Source organism: Pteronotus mesoamericanus, unplaced genomic scaffold (assembly GCF_021234165.1).
Source record: "Pteronotus mesoamericanus isolate MK-2021 breed Mesoamerican mustached bat unplaced genomic scaffold, CSHL_Meso_final scaffold_174, whole genome shotgun sequence".
Taxonomy (NCBI): Eukaryota; Metazoa; Chordata; class Mammalia; order Chiroptera; family Mormoopidae; genus Pteronotus; species Pteronotus mesoamericanus.
This window is the reverse complement of record NW_026555309.1, coordinates 44,387,038-44,410,076: the sequence shown is the minus strand read 5'-3', so window position 1 is coordinate 44,410,076 and position 23,039 is coordinate 44,387,038. Positions and strand designations below refer to the sequence as shown.

The 23,039-nt window shown below is 59.7% G+C and overlaps 1 protein-coding gene across 1 annotated transcript in view; it reads left to right on the top strand.

The window, feature by feature from the left end:
* The window catches only part of COL22A1 (collagen type XXII alpha 1 chain), a 167,159-nt gene that overhangs the window by 76,970 nt on the left and 67,150 nt on the right, over positions 1 to 23,039 (top strand). The window contains exons 22-29 of the mRNA XM_054590689.1: positions 8,165 to 8,218; positions 14,071 to 14,124; positions 14,774 to 14,827; positions 15,315 to 15,368; positions 16,295 to 16,348; positions 19,921 to 19,965; positions 20,528 to 20,590; positions 21,050 to 21,103. Of these exons, the coding sequence (XP_054446664.1) occupies positions 8,165 to 8,218; positions 14,071 to 14,124; positions 14,774 to 14,827; positions 15,315 to 15,368; positions 16,295 to 16,348; positions 19,921 to 19,965; positions 20,528 to 20,590; positions 21,050 to 21,103 (432 nt within the window). The remainder of the gene's footprint in view (positions 1 to 8,164; positions 8,219 to 14,070; positions 14,125 to 14,773; positions 14,828 to 15,314; positions 15,369 to 16,294; positions 16,349 to 19,920; positions 19,966 to 20,527; positions 20,591 to 21,049; positions 21,104 to 23,039) is intronic.

Here is a 23,039-nt window from a genome sequence, read left to right as displayed (position 1 = left end):
GGGGCGCGGGAGCGGCCTGGCTCACACGCTCAGTGCCTCTCTGTGGTCGCCGTGCTGAGAATGGACTCCGTTCGGAGATGACCGCTGTGGCCAAACGGGGAGGGTGGTGGCCCCGAGCAGCGCTGGCTGGGTCAGGAGGTGGGACCCGCGACAGAGGCAGAGCTCGCGGCCTGAAGGACCCAGTGAGCCCGGAGTCACCGGGCAGGGCGATGACAGGGGTACCCCCGGGGCACAGGGGCATCTTCTCTCCTCCTGCCTCCCCCAGCGAATGGAGGACGATGACCGAGTGTGTGTGCAGGGACCCCGGCTCTCCAGGTGTCACTGCGGGTGCCCTGACTTGGGCGTTGCTTTACCCCGTGGCATTCGCTGGTTCAGTGGCCGCACCGGTGGGGCAGCCGAGCTGGGGCGGGGAGGCCGGGCTGACCGCCGTTCCTGTGGGCCCAGGGCCACTGCGTCCCAGGCCCTGAGCCTCCAGCAGAGTCGGGGAGCTGAGAGAGAGCGTCCAACTGAAGAAGCGCCTCTCTCCTTCCTTCCCTCACGCGACCTGCCTTTTCCTCCCCATCGCTTCAGTTGAAACAGAGCTCCTTCCTGTCGCTGCACGCGCTCGGGCTGTAGCAACGGCAGAGGCCAGGCTACCGCAAGTGGTGGTGGGGACCCGGGAGTTGCGAGTTGAGGCTGAAACACCGGGTTGGGGGAGGGGTGTGGGCCCTTTGTGTTCAAGGTTAGCTGCAGGCAGACAGGGTGACCCCTGGCCAGGTCAACGCATGCAGTGGGACAAGCTGGTGTTCTTCTGCCGCAACGCGGTGAACGGGGAGGGTCAGAGCCAGCCCCCTCGGGGCCTGTGGCGGAGCCTTGGGAGCTGCATGCCGCCCCCTGCTGGACGGTGTCAGGCAGTGGTGCCAGGAGGGGAAGGGAAGGCGCTGCCCTTCTCCTTGGGAGGCTCCCCTGCCCTCCTGCTGGTCTGAGCAGGAGGCGCAGCTGAGGTGGGCGGTGCTGTGGTGGCATCTAAACACGCCTGTTCCAAAGTGGAACCAGCCTGGCTCAGGCCACTGAGCACTGGACGTCTCACCAGCTTCCGGGAGGTTGATCTTTCACCCCAAATCCAGTCACGCCCTACTCATCCTCCCCAAAACCACGCGTCCTGTCGCTCTCATGGCAGCCCGTTTCAACTTCCTGCCGAGGGCTCGCCTGGTGGGCTGCCTGTCTGGGAATGTGTTTCGTTTAGTTGTTTTCTCCGCGAGACCGTGAGTCCGTGAGAACCCAGAAGAGGGCCTCACGCTCACCACACGTACATATTTTATATAGGCACACAGCATATAAACATAAAATACATAAATATGCGTAACTTTATAGTCTCTATATGTAGCACCTGGCACAGGTAGCTGCGAGTGTGCGCGAGGCACGTGCGAAGGCTGCTCCCCGGGCGGCCGACCCACTGGGCGGTGGAGAGGCTCGGACCAGGCCTGGCATCGGGCGCCCGGGCTCTGGCCTCCGACACGGAGTGTCCAGTTTTAAAGATGAGAACTTGGTCTCTTCTGCACCTTTGCTTTCGCTCTGCCTTGACCTTGCTCCGTGGTGCTGAGTCCCACCTCAGTCGGCCCAGACATCATCTTTCCTCCTCTTGAGACAAGAAAGAAAAAATATTTTTGTTTAAGAGAATTCTATGTTGTCAGGCACTTAAACTCAATGTACGGTTTGGAATAGCTACACTATGGGACCGCCGCAGCGGAAGGGGTGCCTGACCCCGGCAGTGAGCAACGTAATGTCCAGAAGGACGAGCTGACCTGCCTGCTGACAGCCCGCCGGGCCTCTGCCACTGCCCTTCCCACAAGCCAATGACAGTCTTTCTGGTTCCTTTGATCATTTTCTCCGTGTCTTCTGGTTTTCCTTCTCTCTTCAATAGGTGAGAACTGTTGTCGTCTCTATCAGATATGATGTTCCCCTTCTTTCTAAAAACAGCGTGACCCCCAAGTGCCTCCTCGTGCAGCTGACCGTGTTAGCCACTTTAAACATATTTTAAAGAATGAATTCTCCCTGCATCGGTGTAGAGCTCACAGGAGGCTGAGAGGAAATACAAGGACGGTCAGCAGGCTCTCAGCTAGGAGCTGTTGGCGCTCGTGTTTCTCACTTTGCGCCAGGGTCTCAGGAGGGATGCGGTGTTAAGCTCTTCTGCAAGGGAGAAAACCAAGGCTTAAAGGTATAAGTTGAGTCGCCCTCTTCACACAGGTTATAAATGGTGGGCCAAGGCCTGGCTCTCAGGTCTGCCCGGCTCCAAACCTTTACTGTTTTTGCGGCAGGATGACGTGTGTGTGTGTGTGTGTGTGTGTGTGTGTGTGTCCACATAACGCCAGAATCCTGAACTGGACGCTAAAAGTCAGTGTTGTGGATGCCTGGGAGGGACCGGGACCCCTTGGTGGTGGCGGTGCCTGTTCTGTGGGGTGGGTTGAACACCCGTGGCTTTCATCTTGGACTGCTGCTGTTGGAGCTGAGGGTCTCACCTTGCCGAAAGCCTCCAGGCCCCTCGGTGCTGACTTCTCGTACATTCAGCGAGAGGAACACGGGCGGTCTTTTGTCAGTGGCAGCCTGGGTTGAATTTGTTTCACTTTACAATTTTTGAAGCCTTTTTCCTTGCCTTTTCCTGTGCTGCCAGATGGTAACAGCATCGTTTGGATCGCAGGCTACTGTTTGATTCATTCCGTGGCCGGAGGCCAGGGTTCATGCGAGGATAGCGCCTGGTTCTGGCTCTGACTGGTAGAATGTAATCACGTTTGACATTTGGAGGCATGGAGGACCGGAACTGAGCGAAAGACCATACGGCACACATTAGAATCCCTTGCACAAGCAATCTTTTTCATCTGTTAGCGGCCCTCACGTGGCCGTGTTTGCCCGCGCTGGCTGGGAAGGAGCTACTGTTCTGGGTTTGCGGGCCCTCTCCGCTGTGGCAGACGGTCTGTGCGGGAAATGTTGGCCCGCTCCGCATCCGGGCTTTCAGAGCGGCTTGAATGATCTGCCCTCAGGATAAAAGACAAACACTCCCTCAGTTACGGTGTTGGGTAGCAAGAAAAATGACAAGGAGTAGGCTTATTGTTCGTAAATTAGTCTTTGTTGCTGCAAAACTTGCTCTGGTCAGCACTTCTCAAATCCCCACAGCCAGTCATACATCCAAAATGCAGAGGTTACATGGCCGCCGCTACATCCACTACTACAGCTACCTTCTTCACCACCACCATCACCATCACCACCATCACCACCACCACCACTTTCACCATCACCAGCCCCATCACCTTCACCATCACCATCCCCATCACCACCATCACCACCACCACCTTCATCACCACCATCACCTTCATCACCACCACCACCACCACCATCACCACCACCATCACCACCACCACCATCACCATCATCACCATCACCACCATCACCACCACCATCACCACCACCACCATCACCATCATCACCATCACCACCATCACCACCACCATCACCACCACCATCACCACCACCACCATCATCTCCATCACCACCATCACCACCATCACCACCACCATCACCACCACCACCACCACCACCATCACCATCATCACCATCACCACCATCACCACCACCATCACCACCACCACCACCAACACCACCACCATCATCACCATCACCACCATCACCACCACCATCACCACCATCACCACCACCATCACCACCATCACCACCACCATCACCACCATCACCACCACCATCACCATCACCACCACCATCACCACCATCACCACCACCATCACCATCACCACCACCACCACCACCACCACCATCACCACCATCACCACCACCATCACCATCACCACCACCACCATCACCACCATCACCACCACCATCACCACCATCACCACCACCATCACCATCACCACCACCACCACCACCACCATCACCCCCACCATCACCACCACCATCACCACCACCACCATCACCACCATCACCACCACCATCACCATCACCACCACCACCACCATCACCACCACCACCATCACCACCACCACCATCACCACCATCACCACCATCACCACCATCACCATCACCACCACCACCACCACCATCACCACCACCACCACCACCATCACCACCACCACCATCACCATCACCACCACCATCACCATCACCACCACCACCACCACCACCACCACCATCACCATCACCACCACCATCACCACCACCATCACCACCATCACCACCATCACCACCACCACCACCATCACTACCATCACCACCATCACCACCACCATCACCACCATCACCACCATCACCACCACCATCACCACCATCACCACCACCACCACCACCATCACCACCATCACCACCATCACCACCACCATCACCACCATCACCATCACCACCACCACCACCACCACCACCATCACCACCATCACCACCACCACCACCACCATCACCACCACCACCACCACCACCACCACCACCATCACCACCACCACCACCTTCACCATCACCACCACCACCACCACCACCACCACCACCACCACCACCACCATCACCATCATCACCATCACCACCATCACCACCACCATCACCACCACCACCATCACCATCACCACCACCATCACCACCACCATCACCACCATCACCACCATCACCACCATCACCACCACCATCACCACCATCACCACCATCACCACCACCACCACCACCATCACCACCACCACCACCATCACCATCACCACCACCATCACCACCACCATCACCACCATCACCACCATCACCACCATCACCACCACCATCACCACCATCACCACCACCACCACCATCACCACCACCACCACCACCATCACCACCATCACCACCACCATCACCACCACCACCACCACCACCACCATCACCACCATCACCACCACCATCACCACCATCACCACCATCACCACCATCACCACCACCACCACCATCACCACCACCATCACCACCATCACCACCACCACCACCATCACCACCACCACCACCACCATCACCACCATCACCACCACCATCACCACCATCACCACCATCACCACCACCACCACCATCACCACCATCACCACCACCATCACCACCATCACCATCACCACCACCATCACCACCACCACCACCACCACCACCACCATCACCACCATCACCACCACCACCACCACCATCACCACCACCATCACCACCACCACCACCATCACCACCATCACCACCATCACCACCACCACCACCACCATCACCACCACCATCACCACCACCACCATCACCATCACCACCATCACCACCACCATCACCACCACCATCACCACCACCACCATCACCACCACCATCACCACCACCATCACCACCATCACCATCACCACCACCACCACCACCACCACCATCACCACCATCACCACCACCATCACCACCATCACCATCACCACCACCACCACCACCACCACCATCACCACCATCACCACCACCATCACCACCATCACCATCACCACCACCACCACCACCATCACCACCACCACCACCACCATCACCACCACCACCACCACCATCACCACCACCATCACCATCACCACCATCACCATCACCACCATCACCACCACCACCACCACCATCACCACCATCACCACCGTCATCGCCACCATCTCCACCATCATCACTGCCACCTCCGTATTACATTCCTTAGTGTCCGATCCTGTGCTAAGGGCTCTGTGAGCATTATCTCCTTTGGCCTCCACAGCATTGCTAGGAGGTAGCAGTTGTGAAACCAGATCTGTTTGACACGTGGTCTCTCACTGACGTTGGAAATTCGAAGGAGCTAGAATCCTGCTGTTTTCATTTCTTCATTATCACCACCACCATCTTCCTCCTCATCCTCATAATTACCTGTTGTTACATTTGCATGATACTTTATTATGCTTTATAAATCCCTTTCTCAAATGCTGAATTATTTCCTCCACAGCTCTCTTTTCAGATAATTACAATGATTATAATTTTCCACATGAGGAGACTAAGACTCAGCAAGTTGCGCGGCGCCCCTCCCCACCTACCTTCGTTTGGGGCTCCCTTCTTCCTCCCGAGCTGCAGAGGACAGGGCTGGGGAGAGAGCCCTGTGAACGCCTTCGATCGCAGCCAGTGGCCAAGCCCTTGGGACCGCTCACTCAGAGCCCCCACCCCACCCCGGGCAGGTCCAACTCTTTCGCTCTCAGAAACACCAGGGAATTTACGTCTCGGGTGTGTGTTTGCCATATTGTGCGGTTATCCCTCCTGAGAACTGGGGCTTCCTGCAGAGGAGGCACTGGCCCGAGGGGTGACGGTGACGCGCTGAGCTGGGGGGAGGGTTCCAGACGGGGGCAGCAGTGTGGGCGGAGCCGCAGAGGCCGGGATCCTGGCGGCCGGTCCAGGCAGCGCCCTGGGGTGGCTGCTTCGGGGAGGACGGCATGGGCCGGGCTCCGGAGTCCTGCCAGAACAGCTCAGAGGGCACGTCTGCTACATGAGGACCGCCCCTGACTCTGAGCGGTGGACAGGGACGTGGACGGTTGCTTTCGCCCTTCCGGGAGGATAGCCTGCTGGCACAGGTTGGCCCAGAAAAGTCCAAAGGGGAAGACCTGGGCGCGCAGGCGGGGCACGCTCCCGCGGCTGTGGCCGCAGGCCGGCCAGAGGTGCTACGCCGCTCCCTCTCTGGGGGACGCCGAGCCGGCTGATGCTTCTCCTGGGGACGGGGCTGCCTCACGACATCACTGCGGTCACAGAGGACTGAGTCTTTTCTCTCTCTGTGCTCTGGCCATCTCGTCATCGAAACACTGAAGCTAGGGGTGTCCGCTCCTCTGGGTGCTGTTCCTGGCATGTCCGCCTTTCCCCCCGCCTCTCCTCCGACGCCGCGCCTTCCACAGCTTTGCTTACCATCTGCGGGCTCGGGGAGTGTCGGTACTGTCATTACATAAGATCCCGCACCAGCCCGCGAAGCAGGGAGCCGCTGAGGCCCCACAGGACCCTCCGAAGGTAGCTGGATCACGTGAGAGAGGGAAGCCCATATGTCCCCAATCCAGGTGACATTTAATGAGTAGTTCTGCTCCGTCACAGCTCTGACCTTCGCACCCCTTCTTCCTCCTTCTGATCCTTTCCTACCTCCCGCTCCGTGTCCTGGCCGCCCGCTTCACTCAGCCTTCCCCCAGATGGTCACCTTGCGGCCCGGGTTCTGGATCCTGATGCTTCACCAGCCTGTTCCCCTGACCTTGAGGGAGAAGGGTTTCGTTATTGTGTACATAGCTGGTGACGCTCTGTGGAGTGTCCTAGAAGCCTGGGGTGGGGGTCTGTCTAGATAGGACGTTGACGATGTCCAGCTTCCTTTCCTGGGGAGAGGGTGGCGGGAGCTCTCAGCTCTCTGTGGTCAGCTCCCCAGTGTTGGCGCTAATCAGAGCGGCTGGGGGTGGAGCAGGGATGGAACACCCCCAGGGCTGGGCCTGCGACGGAAGGTGTGTGTGACACCATGTTTTGAGTTTTCCCTGACACCTCAGGAAACTCCTTCTGGCCTGGACCTCACTGCGCTGTCCAGGCTGACGTGTTACTCGGCTCGGACTGTGGAGCGAGACCGTTCTAGATCAGACCACATGGTCTCTCCGCAAGTCAGGAGATAGACGGCCATGGTGTGTCTTTTCTTCCTTACCTCGCTCCTGTCTAACCTCTCCCTGCTGTCCCTCCCTGTCGTCATGGCTCGGGAGCCCACTGCGTGGGTGTATGTGTGTGGTGCGTGTGTGTGTGGGGGGCATGCGGGGGTATGTATATGTGGTGGCATGTGGTGTGTGGGGGTGTGTGTGTGGGTACATGTGTGTAGCTCACCTACGCAGAAAATGCCTCTGGGAAGGTGCACTACCTGGTAGCATTAGTCGCCTTCAAGGAAAGGAGCTGAGTGGCTGAGGATAGGACAAAAAGGACGTCTCCTCAGGTATCTGTTTCTGGTCCCTTTGAATTTGGGGCTGTGTGTGACCAAAATCACCTGAGAAGCAGGGCTGGGATCCAGAGTTGGACTCCTGACCCCACGGCCGAGCCTGGACCCGATCCCACGCTGCCTCGCTGCAGGGCCTCCCAGGGGACCGTCTGGTCATCGAGATGGAGAAATGAAGTCCGCCATTTCCTGCCTGCTAACTCTGTCTTTTTCTGCACTCAGGGGAAGAAGGGCGAAGCGGGCCCGCCCGGAACGCCTGGATCGCCGGGGCCACAGGTAACCGCTGCCTCCCGCAGAAGCGCGGTTCTCTCTGTCTCAGTGAATGCGCGGGTAGCAGTCCCTGGCTGGTAACCAGAATCTCCTGTGGCCACCTCCTCAGAGCATTGAGAAGAATGCGCGCAAGGCCATTCATACTCCCGTCATCCCACGCCCCCTGTCTGTCCGCTCCTGTGCAGGGAGGACGCCCACTGTGGGCCTCCTGGAGGAAGGCAGGGCCAGGGCAGGGCAGATGGGTGGTCGCCGGGGGCGTGAGAGAGAGAGATGGCAGGGACGCGGGGCGGGGCGCCAGGACCGGCGTCCAGGGACGCACAGCGCGCAGCGAGCCAGGCTGAGCCGGTACCTGGCAGGGCCAGTTAGCAGCTTGTGTGCAGGTGTGGACAGGCCCGCGGTGAGGCTGGGGCTCACAGCACCAAGGTGCGGGGGTTGTGGCTGGGCAAAGATTTCAGAGTTGGGAGGGGCTCGGCCACGGGGGCCGGAACGCTCAGAAGGGCAGCCATGATAGTAGAGCCAAGGGACTTGTGTTCTGGTCTCAGTCTGACCTCGGACACACTGTGACTTGGGACCCCCCAGTGTCCCCATGTGTACAATGATGGAGGTGGGGCTCCGATTGCAAAGGCCTCCCTTCCCAGGCAGGTGCTGTCTCCCGCTTTCTTCCTCTGACGGGCACCCCTCTTTCAGGCTGAGCTCCGGTGTAAATCCTTGGACCCCGTGCTTTGCCCTGCTCCCTGCGCCCCACCCTCCTACATGTGCTGTCGGCAGTGGTCCCCTGTGAGCCCCCGGCCACCCCGCCAGGCTCAGGATCACCATCCCCATTCCACAGATGAAGGGCAAGACCCCATAGATGCAAAATTGGATGCAGATTTGCTGCTCTATTCGCTCAGTCATTTTGAATGCGACAGCCACACAGTACACAGGCTCATTCAACAGCATCTACAGCCCCCACTGACTAGTACAGTGAAGTCGTCATTGTTCACACACGTGCATCCCAGTCCACTCTCCTTGGCTTCCACCAGGTTCTGTCTATATTGTGCAAACAGTTCTCGTTATATTAACAATGGCTGGACTTTTTTTTCCAGACAGACCTCGTATATTCCTTTCTTTCAGTTTGACTTTTGAGGTCATTCCCATTCAGCAAATGCTTGCGGAGCGCCAGGCACAGAGCTGGACGCTGTAGTTATAATATGGTCAGGCTTTTGTCGGCAGGGACTTTGCCAGGAATAGGGCACCCCGTTATCTACAGGGATCTCAGTGGTTCAGAACCAGGCGATAGACAGTTTGTAGAGTGTCCCACTTGGCGCCCTGAACCAGATCCCTTCCCGATGGCCCGAAGCTGTGTCCCAGCTGACCACGCCTGAGCTGACAGGCATGCGCTAGTATGGTGGGTGTCTGTCCATCTCTAATTTGCTCTTCCCGACTCGCCTGCACCCCCACCCTTCCTGGGCCTGGCCAAGGATTTCCCCACTGGCCATCCATGCGTTTCATTGATTCACTGATTGAACAAGTATTTAGTAAGTACCATCAGCCCTGGGATGTAGCATGTGAGAGCGCTACCCATGCCTGGGGAGCTGTACGTCCGTGGGGAAGGAGGGGATGGAGGTGGAGCCGGATGGTCCAAAGACTGCAGCGCTGGGGGAGGGGTGCCCGGCCTCCCTCGGGGGCCCAGAGGCGACCCGGGTGCTTCTGTTGCCTCAGGATCTAAGGGACGAGAGGAGGGAAGGGAGATATGCATCTTTTGTTTCCGCTGCCGCCACTTTATTGTTCATACATAATCACGTCTCCTCTTTGTAACCACCTGTGAGAAAGGTGTGCTTGTCCCATTTAAAGTCTAAAGAAGCGCGTTCAGGGCTGCGTTAGCCGCACGTGCAGGAAGCCCCAGGGCTGCTGGCGGCCTGGGAGGCGGTTTGGGCGCCGCTTCTTGAAGTTGAGAACTCTCGCAGCCAGGATGTTTTAGAGTAAAATGTGCATGTTCACGATGTTGTAGGTGGTGGCGCCCGCTCCTGGTGGCCCTTCAGGAAAAACGGACGTCTGTGTCACGTCTGGCCGAGCATTTGCCAAGGCAGAGCTGCTGGGCGCTGCTGTCTGGACAGATGGACAGAAGTCCCTTGAAGGGGTGGCAGCCCCGCCCAGCGAGGGACCAGCCCTGGAGGGCGGGGTGGGCGCGCAGGCCTGGAGCACCGCGGAGCAGCCCGCTGGGGGTGGGGGGCAGTGAGGGTCACGCTCAGGGGGCCGCGGTGTGAGGGGGGGCTCACAGGATGAGCGGCTTCCCCCGAAAGCAACTGTTTCCCAAGCACCCGGGGAGTGTGGCCGCCACGCTCATTCGTGTGTTGGTTCGTGCATCTTCACGTTCTCCGGCCTCATGCTAATCTGTTCCGATTAGAACCAGGTGGCTGTTAGGAATAACTATTTGCCATTCATTTATTGATGATAATTAGGTTAATTGGTCATTTATGCATCATCATTATAATTCCTAATCACATTAAATAGCTGTTGGGTCACTATCGCATTAGGAAGATCAAATATTGTTTCATTAGTGATTCCAGAGATTGGTTAATTAATACGTAGAGTCATTCATTACTTAGCTGTCGTCATTAGTAATAATTAAAACAGTCATTTTGTTGTTGACATTCAGGTCTATTGGCAAATTTGTCACTCTCATTAATAAATAGGTTGATTGGCAATTTAACTTTGTTATAAGAGAGGAGAGTGCAGTCACGTTCGGGAAAGCCTCCTGCACGCTGGGCCGGCTCCCACCCCTTCGTTAGTCCCCGCCACAGTGATGAGGGGTGCGCCCCAACTTTCGGGGGGACTGAGGAGCTGGGAGGAGACGCCCCTTCTGATAGCATGGGGTGACCCAGCATCTGGCCCAGACCACCTTAAACCAGATGTTTTCATCTCCTCATGCCATCATTGCTAGCACTAATAATGATATTACTAGTCCCTCACTTTTAGTTTAAAATACCTTTCTAATTTATCTTCTTTCCTTCGAACGCTGGACTAGCATCTTGGCATTTTGTCCTTGGTCAGGGACCGGCGCAGGTCGCCCTCTGAGTGGGCCCGTCTCCTGCACCCGCCGGCAGTTTGCCCATTTCAGCGAGCGACTGAAAGCTCTCGCCCGTGGGCTGCAAACGGGAGCCCCTTTGTCGGCCCACATGGGTCCTTTATGTGGTTGGTGCAGCTGCTTTTGCTGCTGTTTTTAAATGTTCAAAATAGTTGCCAAAATGGATTTTTTTCAAAAAAAAATAAAAGAATATGCCTCGAAGCCTAGATTTCCGTTACCTCCAGGAAATGCCAGTCGCCCGCACTCGCCCACGCGTCGGGGCTCCTGTGTGAGGGCTGCGGGGGCTGGGCCAGAGCCGAGGTCCGCCCGGCACGGGGTGGCGGGCTCTGCGTGGCCGTCAGGAGGCAGGGGCGGCCGAGGGCCCCAGGGGGCCGGCTGGCTGAAATCGTGTCCTGATTGCTGTTGGCTCTCCCCCTACACAGTTCCAAGCTTCCCACCTGGACTTGCGAGAAGCTCTCCCCTCCCTGCCCCTAGCCCGCGACCCCTGCGGGGGGCGGCTTCCACGGGGACAGCGTCAGCACCTGCTGCCAGTGGCTCCCCGCTCTGTCAGTGGCTGCCGCACTTGTCAGGCTAGTCGCTGTGTGGGACTTTGCACCTGTTCCTGAGCTCGCGGCTTCACACAGGCAGACGGTCCTCAGCGCCCTGCTGGGCGCGGAGCAGCGAGCCGGGGGCTGCGGGAGACACGAGGCTGCTCTGCCTCCCAGCCCGCGTTCCCCCCCGCTGCCTGTTCCTCCCCTTGTGTGTGCGGTCTCCCCGGAGGGTGCCGTGCTCAGGGGTGGGGCAGGCCGTGACCTGTGGGGTGAGACCAGGTCCCCAGGCTGCAGTGCAGACGTCACGTGGCAGAGGACGGGGAGGGGAGGGGGAAGGGGCCAGAGCCACCACCTCCAACTGGCAGCTTTGTCCACTGTCTGTTCATTTTCCTCCAAGTTCCAGCTCTTCCTCAGCACAAAGACTAACATGAGCTACGTGCCCAGCAGACGCTAAATGCCGGGTGGTGAGGAGCTCTGTTTCCCTTCAGGCGTCCCTACTGGCACCCTGTGCTTGTAGAATTGCCAGCGGTTGGGGCAGAAGGTAGAGTGGGTCAGGCCAGGTAACTCCGGACCTGGTGGCTCCCCACGGTTCCCAGGGAGTGTCTCCCAAGCCCTCGTCCCCTTGGACGTGTCCCAGACCCATGTCTCAGGGACCAGACGGGACCGTGCACCTGTGCCTGTGCTGATGACCAGCTCTCCAGGTGCCTCCTCAGGAGCCCGACCCCTCGGGACCCGCAGCAGAGGATGGCTGTGTGACCTCACCCTCTCTGGGCCTCAGTCCGCATTACTGTCACACAGGGAGCTTCATTTCCAGGAGATGATGACTAGAGACCCGTGCCCTCCGACCTGCAGTGGAGCCCTGGAGCCAGCGGGCAGCAGCCCGCAGGAGAGGGAGGAGGAGGCACGTGAGGCCGGTGCGCTGAGCTGCCCGGGCGGCCACCGCCTGGACCAGCCTCTGTGGAGCAGACAGGACGCCCCAGGGCCAGCAGCCACCCTGGAGGTGCGAGGAGGGCGGAACCACCTGCCGAAGCAAGAGCCTCACAGGCCAGCTTGCCATACAACAGTGCCTGGAACATCCTTCTGGAAGGGGGGCTTGGTGCGGGGCTGCTACTTGGCCAGGAGGGGAGAGCAGAGCCGTGGGCAGCGTGCAGTGGAATGACAACAGGGGTGAGGTCGGGGGCCTTCTTTGGTGTCCCTGTCCCCCTTATCCACTGTGGGGACCCTGCGTTTGTACCTGCCCAGGCCACCCACTGTCCAGCTCTGCCTGGATCCTCAGGGGCCCCAGCACAAAGCAGATGTGTTCAGACAAAAATAGATGCCGCCCCCAGAGACCCTCCAGGACTGAGTGAGCTACAGAGAAACAGGTTCAGAGCCACCAAAAAGTTCCGGTCCTTTTCTGCGCCTAGCGTGGGCTCGCATGCCCCCGCAGAGGGAGAGAAAGGGAACTGTCTGCAGAAGCTGCAGCTGTTGCCATTTTTAAGTATTTACCGCCCTCTGGTGGCGATGTGATATTGTTCTCTCTGAAGATACAGCCCTCTGGCTCGCGGTTGAATTCCTTTGACTTTGTGCAAACATTGAGGGAACCCCCGCTCTGTGCCGGGCCCTGGGGTGGTCACTGTGTGAAGTGAGGTGCAGAGGGAGCATAAGGGGCCCCGGCCTTCGCGGGCACGTGGGTCAGATGAGCGCAGTCGTGCTGGCCTGGAGTATGGAGGGGGGCGTGGTTTGTTGCCCCGCCTGGGGGACTGGGCTGCAGAGACTGGGGCGCTGGAAAAGGGGGGCGAGGGAGGAGGACCTATCAGGGGAGGGGGCTGAGCGACTAAGGCCAGAGCTACGTCTCCTGGAACCTGCTTAGGGCCTGCGACCTCAGGTCCCGGCCATTCACCCTGGGGACTCGATGCTGGTCGTGTTTGGGAACTGCCCATCTAGAAGATCTTTGTCAGGGGATTAATCTGCTGTGGGTGTGTGAGCATACATGCACATACATACGTATTTATTTTAAGCGCCCAAACAGTTAAAATATAAAGCAGACTAGATAATGTAACAATTACATTCCCATCACCCCGACGTGATACGTTAGCATTGTGTAAACTTTACTTTAGGTCTTCTCTGTTTGCCTGTTCTTTTATTGCTTAAAAATAACACATGACAAATAACGCTGACGCCCCACCCTGTCCCTGTGTCCCCTCCCCTCCTCCTTTCTCAGAGGACAGTGCCGCCAGGAGGCTGCTGCACGTAACACACCCTGTGCTCTTTCTTTACAGGGCCCCCCAGGACCCCCTGGCGTCCCCGGTCCCCCAGGCCCTGGAGGCCCCCCGGTAAGACTGGCTCTGCTTTTTCTCCTCCTGGGCACGTAGATGGAGGTCCTGTGGCCCATGGGGCCCGGAAAAGGTCTTCCTCTGCACATGCACGCACGCACGCACGCACACATGAGGCCGCCGAGCGGCCGCCCCAGCCTCTCGCCCTCCAGCCCTTGCACCTGAGGGATGGGAAACACAGCTTGAGCTCATGCGGCACGTCTTCGGGCTGCTTTGAGGGCCTGGTCAGAGGAGGCGCATTCGTCCGGGGTTGTCCACGGGAGTGTCTGCTGGCAGCGTGGGGCTGGGCTCCCGGACACAAGGCGGCCAGTGCAGGGGTTGACTGCCGCTCCCCCCAACTTCAGCTACAGTTGGGGAGGCGCTGCTGTGGGGAGGGCCAGGGGGGCGCGCTTGGCAGTCACTGTGCCAGGTGCCACCTGTGCCACCAGCTGCCCCAACGCAGGCCAGACGAGCCCTAGGCTTGTCCACTCGAGCGGTGTGACAGCTCCGCCTTCCACAGTGGCTTGCACTAGGGATGGCCAGAGGCCCCCGGGGTACAGCCAGCCCCCGGCGTCCTCGTCACTGCCAGGGGCCGGGCCGGGCCTCGAAGGGTGGCGGGCAGGACCTTGGAAGTGGCCGGACTGACAGCCGCGTATGGTTCCCTTCCCAGGGCTTACCTGGAGAGATCGGCCTCCCCGGAAAGACTGGGCACCCCGGGCAGGCGGTGAGTGCCCCCCACCTCTGTCCCTGACCCCTTGCTTCCTGTCAGGAGCGCGGCCCTTCCAGCGAGGGCCACCTCCGGGACTGGGACTCCCACGCCCTTTCCTCCCCGGCAACGGTGTCCAGCGCGGACGGCAGGTGTGGCCTGGGGGCCTGGCGCTCGTGGTCCTGACCTGAACTGCCCTAGGCCCCTCGGTGGCCTCGGGGAGGCCTGGCTGCCCTCGAAGTGTTTTCTGACAGCGGCTTCTCTCTGGTCTGCCGGTGGGGGGAAGGCCAGGCCAGGGGCCGCCTGCGGGACCCGGGCCCTGGAAAGGGGAGGGGGAGGAGGCGAGTTCGGTAGGGCGGCACATGGCGGTTGGGCCCCCGGTCATGGACCACAGAGCACTGGTGGCTGCGGCACCAGCGCCCAGGCAGCTCCGGGCTGCAAACTGCCCAGGCCCAGGCTCCCCGCCGCACCTCTCACTGCCGTCTGTTTTCCCCTCCTGGCTCAGGGGCCGCCCGGCAAGGATGGGCTGAACGGACCCCCAGGCCCGCCAGGACCCAAGGTAGGTGTTCTCAGGGCGGCGCGAGGTTGGAAGCCCAAAATGCAGAGGAAAAGAGATCTTGACTGTGGAGGAATTCTAAATTCAGCTGATTGCAAAGCCCCGGATCAGAACTCAGGAGCGTTTGGACTTCCGAGGTCGGGTGCGGGCAGGTTCTTTGTCTCCCCTCAGGTAACTGGGGGAGGGTTTGGAAGCCGTGGGCTTTCGAACTGTCATTAGAAATATGTGTTTATTTTATATGCAAGGAGGAAAAACTTTCAGAGACTCTTGCTAACATAATAAGAGACTTTCATTTTAAAAACATTCTGGTGGGAATCATTATAGTAGGCTCATTAAGGAAAGACTCAGAGGTTAAAAATCAAAAAATTGGGCAGCAAGTTCAGCTTTCAGACTGTGAATAAGCACAGCAACGATGCAACACATATTTTTAAGAAATGAACTTAATTACTTTAATAACAAACGTAAGCCCAGTATGCAGGTCAACAGTCTTTGAAAGGCAGCTCGTGAATATTATGAGAAAACTTGCCATCCTTTTCAATAAACAGACGTAGAAACTCAACTTCTGATGGCAAAATAAGTATGGATTTAACTTAATTTTACAGGCACATACACTTTCTTCACCCTTCTTATATTTTAAGACAAACGATAAGGTCGACTCTGCGTTTTGTATTTTAAAAATGTGAGTGGAACGTCTTCCTTACTCTGCACTTCTCAGCAGGGGAAACACTCGATTGTGTTTTTATGAAATAAACCAGAAGTAGAGCCAGGGAACGGGGGCCTGGGGTGGTCAGCGGCTACTGCCGGTCACCGAGGCCCCGCGGGGTGATGGGGCTGAACGTGCCGGTTCTCCCCGTCCCGGCCCGCACGGCGGCCTGGGCCCGCCCCGCCGGCCCCGGTGACCGGCGGCCGTGGCTTTGCTTTCCTTGCAGGGGCCGCCCGGAGACAGAGGAGAGGACGGTCTGCCCGGGAAGCCCGGCCTGCGGGTAGGGACTCGGCTCCTCGGCCCCTCTCGGTGGTTTCTTCGGGGCTGGGTGGGAACCTCAGCCGGGGAGCAGGGGCATCAGGGTCAGCCGGGGTCTGGCCAGAAACAGGGCCCTTGAAAAGGGGCGCCAGCCAGGACGGTGACGCATGCACTGTGCGGATGGCAATGACAGGGAGTCGGCACCTCGAGGACAGAGGCGCAAGGGGCCCCTGTGGCTGGCGGAGGGGCCTCTCCGTCCCTCGGGATCCCGGCCCCCTGCCCTCGGCCTTGGCTGTCCCCCCGCGGCCCCTGGCTGGCTGAGTCTGGCCGAGAGCTGAGGTCAGGACTGGCCGCTGCTGCTGGGGGCATCTGCCTCGGGGCTCCAGCAGCGGGAGTGTGGCCGGGCCCCGGGGGGCCGGGGCCAGTCCCCATGCCCTGTGGAGAGGGTTCCTCCTGGGGGTGCGAGGGCGCCGAGCGCTGGGTTTCGGCGGCCGTCCTGGGTGCTCTGGCTCCTTCCAGGACCCTCTGCTTCCCGGCAGGCTTTCCCCAGGGGCTGCAGGGCCACCTATTGCCTGGAGACTCTCAGCTCTGCAGCTGAGGCTCGACTCGGGCTCAGGACGCAGTGAGAGGGGAGAGACGGCTGACCGTGTGTGGTGTGTGCAGTGTGTGCGGCTTGTGCAGTGTGTGCGGTGTGTGTGGCGTGTGCTGTGTGTGCGGTGTGTGGTGTGCGGTGTGTGCGGTGTGTGCTGTGCGGTATGTGATATGTGTGTGGTGTGTGCGGTGTGTGATGTGTGGGTGGTGTGTGGTGTGTGTGGCATGTGTGGCGTGTGCACCGGGGGCGGTACGGTGCGTGCGTGCACCTGGGCCTCTCTGGGAGCCCGTCCCGGACAGGAGTCTGCATGGGGCACGCCCCCATCCACAGGGCTCCCCACTCTCCTGGGTTGGGAGGTAGGTAAGGGCCGTGACCGGGCCGGGCCCTTACTGGGCCCCCAGTGAGGGTCCCCAGCTGGAGGGTGGGTGCTGCTCTCCAGCTAGAGCACGGGGCGGGGGGCTTGGACTCCCCCAGTGGGGACCCCGCCCCGGGGAGGCAGGACTCAGACCCCGGTGCGGGCGGAGGGCAGGTCCGCGGCCCATCGGTCGCTTCTGTGTGGAGCCGTCCTTCTGCAGAAGGCCCGGCAACACAGAACAGAAAAGCACAGGTTAGGGTGCGCCTCACGCCTGCCCGGGCGGCCTCTGAGCTGAGGAGAGCGCCCCGGATGCCCTGTCTCCCGGTTTAGATGCTGCGGGCTCAGCCCGCAGGCTCCCCTTGGTGTCCAGCAAGCCCCCCAAGTGCGGCTGACCAGCCCCGCGGCTGTCCGTGTTTTAAGAATCACCGTGCCTGTTTTTAAAAAGTACTGATTAGGATCCCCAAGCCATTGAAATGTGATAGTGGGGAATTTCCTGTGTTCTGTGTGCCCGGGTGGCTGTGTGGGGCTGAAGCTTGAGGTCTCAGGGGCACCCAGCACCCATCGGTGTTCAACTGGTGGACAAGTGGAAAAGCTGTCATTTCCGGGAAGGGTTTCTGTTCTTTACGCCCTCGGCGTCATTGGTTGTATGAAGCCCACCATGCCTTACACGTGTTTTCTCTGATTTGCAAGTCAGGAAACGCCGGGGCTTGCCCCATGTCCCTGTCGACACTGTAGTCGGTGGTCTTCAGGGGCAATCGGCCCCCGTCGAGGTCCCGGACTGTGGCTCTGCAGGTGGAGGCTATTGATTAGGAGGCGAATTGGGAGGGAATTACAGGTGCCCTTGGGGGTTTCTTTAGTTTTCCAGTCGATGGGCTTTTTACTTCAGATCATCGCTCACGGCTGAAAGATTCAGACAGAATCTGTTGCTACAGCTCACACGCCGCTCTTGTGCGCTCTCTAGTGCTGCTTGTTTAAAACACTTCTCCTGAAACAGCAGAACTATGGGTTACTGCAGTCCTGTTGCTTTTGCAACATATTCTAGCCTCCGAGGAGACCTGGCCTGGAGTCTTGTTACTTTATTTTGACAAAATGCCCACGGAAGATGCACGTCCCCCAGGGAGAGGGCGACTCTGTCGGGACGGCAGGGTCGGGACTGCGGGGTCGGGATGGCGGGGTCGGGAGCGCACTCGGCGGGGCTGGTCTGCAGGGCGGGCGATGCCCGGCCTCCCAGGCTCAGGGCGGGAACCCCAGGCCGCCTAGGGCGGTGTCCAGTGCGCCTCTGGCTCGGGGCTCACAGCACCGATGCGGGAGGCCCTGCCCATCGTCCCGGAAGTGCTTTCCAGCCGCACCTTCCTCCGCGTTTGTGGGGCAGTTCCCGCTGTGAAGGTGTCGCCACTCAAGCAGATTTGAAGCGACCGTTTGCGTGGCAAGTGTTTACACAGTTCCGGTTCGAGCAGCTCTGACTAATTGTGCTTGCAAACACTGGGGACTGATGGGCGCGTTGGAGCGCGTCTGGGATTTCTGTAGGTGCTAACGCCAGAGCTGCAGGTACCAGGAGATGAAGCTTCTGGTTCCTTTTTTCTTTCCCTTTCTCTTTTTTCTTTCGCTTTCCTCCCAGGCGCGTGGTGGTGGAGCTGGCCCTCCCTGCCAATGGCCGCTCACCCATTCGTTCACCCGTTCACTCATTCACTCACCCATTCATTCACTCTCTTGCGCAAGCATTCACTCACCAGGAAGCCATATTTCCTTAGGGAAATCTTCAACAAGGCTTTTATCACATGGCTTATTGGATGATAGTTGGAAATTGTCATTGGAGAAGTTAGTGATTCTCAAGACATGTTGTTCGTTAGAAACTCCCGCCTCCCCTCCCGCCCCCCTCTTTGCATCAGTGATGTCTGGGGACCTGGCAAGCCCAGCAGCCCGGCGCCCCGGGATCACACACGAGGCCCTCTGGTCCCACGTCCCCACTTCAGCCTGAGGCAGAACGCTCGTCCGCAGCCTGCTGGCCCAGGACCACACTCCACCCCGCCCCCTCGAGCCAGCGCATACCCGAGGGGGCTGGCTTCCCAGATCAGTGTGGGTGCTTAACAGAACATCGGCCCCTGCTGGCCTTCGTTGCCACACACCGCGGGTGAGGGGGCGTGAAGCCCTTCGCGGCCTGCCCGCGGGCTGCCTGTGTTTGCCAGAGTCTGCACGACCCCCAGGGAGGCTGGCCAGCGTGGACCTGTCCCCCCCGGCAGCGTCTCCGTCCCGGCGCCCGGGGCGGGACCTGGGTTTCCCAGATGGGTGACGGACTCGTCAGGATGAGGTTGTAGGTTTTGGCCCGCCACCGTTTTGAACTGTTAGCATGTAGGCTCAGGACGAGTGGATTCAACCCGTTCGGACTCCGAGGGGACTCTCCAGGTGTCGTGTCCTTTGGGGGAAGCAAGAAACAACACGAGGGCGTGTGGAAGCCACCCCGCCTCCAGAAATGCGGAATGTCCGGGTTCCGCCACCTGTGACCCTGGGCTGTCCCCGGGCGGGTGGACAACAGGGTTGAGAAGGAGGGGTGGGGGCCGGAGGAGCTGTGGGTGTGGGGCCAGCTGGGGTGACAGTCAGCTCCGGAAGTGTGACAGGAAAATAACGGTGCCTGTCCCTCTCCCCGCAGGGCGACGTGGGAGAGCAGGGCCTGGCGGGCCGGCCCGGCGAGAAGGTCTGTGTCCACGCTGTGGCTCGCGCGTGCTCACTCGCCCGTTCACGCTTCTCTCCGTTCTTCCTTCGCGGCGTCCGTTCATTAGCGTGCGAGGCCTGCCTGCGGTGTCTCCCCGGGCTCACACCATTCATTTCTCACATTCCCTCACTGGCCTGATAGTTCCCAGCGTGTCCTCTGCCTCCGCCACGGTGGGCCTGGGGCCGCATGCGTGAACGGAGAGAGGCTGACCGGGCGCAGTGAGAGGGGACATGCGGCTGAGGGTGGCAGGGGCAGAGAGGCTCCTCGCTGAGCCCCGGGGACTATGAGCGCGGATGGTGAGGAGGGGACATGGTGTCTGAGTGCTAAAGGACGAGGAGTTAGCCACCAAGAGAGGCCAAACAGGGTTCCCGGGAGAGGGAACAGCCAAAGAGAGGAAGCATGCGGACACCCCAGTGAACAAGGTCCCTGGAACCCCATTCCTCCATGCATATCCGTGTCGCCCCACAAGCCAGAGACCTCTGGGGGCCAACGTGCAGTTGGGTCCCCACTGGGAGCCTGAGGACAGGGTGTGTCGTTTCCACAGGGCGAAGCGGGGCTCCCAGGTGACCCAGGATTCCCGGGCCTGCGGGGAGAGAAAGGACAACAGGTAAGGGTCAGCAGCTTCTGTCCCCCGAGAACTGTGCCCGCGGCCCACAGAAGGCAGCCCTTTGGGAGTTTTGGGCCACTGGGGGATGGGCGGTGACTGGCTGGGGTTAGGGGGCTTTCCCTGGTGCTTATGGGACAGGAAGGGATCCGGCCGCTCCACTTCATGAGCGGGAACCGAGGACCGTGGCCGAGAGACCGCTCTGGAAGGAGGGCAGCGTCCTCAGACGACATTGATGGGAATGGGTGGGGGGCGTGGTCTGTCAGGGGACCGTCGGAGAGTGAGGTGCTTTGCACTTACTGACCGGCCGCCCCTGAGCCCGGTGCCACCTGCACGGGCTGAGGAGGCAGAGGCAGGTCGCGGAGGAAGAAGGGTCTGTCCAGGGTCCCGTGGTCTCGCCTGGGCCAGGCAGTGTTGCCCGCAGTTGAGCTCTGATGCTTCCTCCCTTTACCTTTGCCGCAGGGAGAGAGAGGTGAACGGGGCCTCCCGGGACCGAAAGGGGACCGCGGTGACAAGGTAGGAAAGGCTGTCGTCCTGCCATCAGTGACCAGAGTGGCCAGGCCCCTCCTGGGCTGGGGAGCTCCCCGCAGCCGTGGAGAGCCCGTCCCGAGGCGGCGTGCTGGCCCGGGGCCCGACCGGCCCGCTCCGCCCGCCCTCGGCCGTGGCTGGCACCAGGATGGTGGCCAGGGAGAGGTGTTCGCCCATCCTGCACAGCACCCGCACCGGCCCCTCCGGCTCCCCAGGCGCACCCCCTTCCCCGCCAGCTTCCCGCGCTCCTCCGCCTTCGTCTTTCTCAGCTCCAGGGGGCCTCCCGCCCCTTCTTGCTCTGGGGCCCGGAGACCTGCGGCCCATCGACGGAGAGTCTGGAATGGCAAGGGTTTGCGCGGAAGCCGTCCAGGCTGCTGCTCTCGGGATGTCTCAGCAACGCAGGTTTTAGCTGAGAAGCTCATTTCCAGAATGCAAAGGACTCAGAGAGGCCATAAAACCCGCTTTATTGCTTCGGCAGAATTGCCGAGGTCAGAGCAAAATCACATTCGTTCTTTTCCAAAGAACCTGGCCTGCTTTTCCACCAGAGGAATACGTAATACTAGACAATTCTGGTTAAAATATCCCAAATAAGGCGTTAAAGCAACTTAGCCCCCCTTGTGACTGCGCCTTGCTGTCCACGTCATCCACGCTGCCCATGTGAGCGGGGAAGCCCCAGGTGAACGGGGAAGCCCCACGTGAGCGGGAAGCCACAGGTGAGCTGGGAGGCCCCAGGTGAACGGGGAAGCCCCACGTGAGCGGGGAGGCCCCAGGTGTCTTGGGAAGTTGGTCTGACCCTGCTTCCTAGATCGGCTCCTGGGGGTCCTGGGACCGGAACCCAGGCCGGTCACACCAACTCCCTGACACACAGGCCCTTTTGCAGCCAGGTCTCCTCCGAGTCAGAGAGCCACCGGGCACCCCCACCCTGCCCACCGTGCCTTCCCGTGCCTCGCAGCGCCGACGAGAAGGCGGCTCTGCTCCAAAAGGCAGTCTCTGGGCTCTGGGGGGGAGACGCGCCCCTCCTCCGGCCCTCTCTCATGTGTGCCCGTCCTGCGGCAGCATCAGGTCCACAGTGTGGGGAGGAGATTGTGCAAATCGCATGGTGGGAATGTTTATTTTTCCTGCAGCCACTAGAAGCTTATGCAGGGCAGTGCCACGTGGGAGTGAAGGGCTTGGGTTCTGAGACTGGGGGACCAGGCACAGCCGTTTGGGGGCTCTGTGGCTCTGGGCAGGTGGATGATGCCACTGCCCCAGTGTCCTCACCTGTGAGATGGGCACCGAGGCCTCTGTGCCACAGGCCCTCGTATGAGAGCAGCTGAGTTAGTACATGTACCCGCGGGAGCCAGTACCGGAGTTAAGTCCTATATGGCAATGGAATAGTGAGAGAAAACAATAGAGTAACCGCTTTTTACTGTTGTGTAATTGTGTGCTAAGGGTGGCCTTGCCCCTCTCGAAGGCCACTTCGGTGGCTCGTCTGTTCACTGATTATTACCACGTGCAAGGCTCCGCAATAGGTCAAACCTGGCCGGAGACACCTGTGTCCTGACACCTTCGTCACACGGGCGAAATGCCAGGTTTGGGGCACCGTGTTGTGCAGTGGCCCAGGGTCCTCGTCTTCTCAGGGCCAGCGTGCCAGCGGTTTCCTCTCTCCTGGGCCCTGCTGGTAGATGGTCTCAGCCCCCAGGTGCTGCTGGGAGTTGCGTGCACTGTTATCATTCTTTTGCAAAGAGGAAAACAAGCCCAAAGAGGTAAAATAATGCAGTCAACGGTAGAGCTCGGTTTCAAGCTCATGAGGTTCAAGCCTCTGTTATTTTCAGGAATTTCATTATTGTCCTTCGGACCCTGAGAACAGCCTGTCCCCTTTGAGGGGGGTGGGGCGGGGCCCAGGGGGCTTCTACGGGAGCTGCGGGGCAGGGTGCCAGGGTGC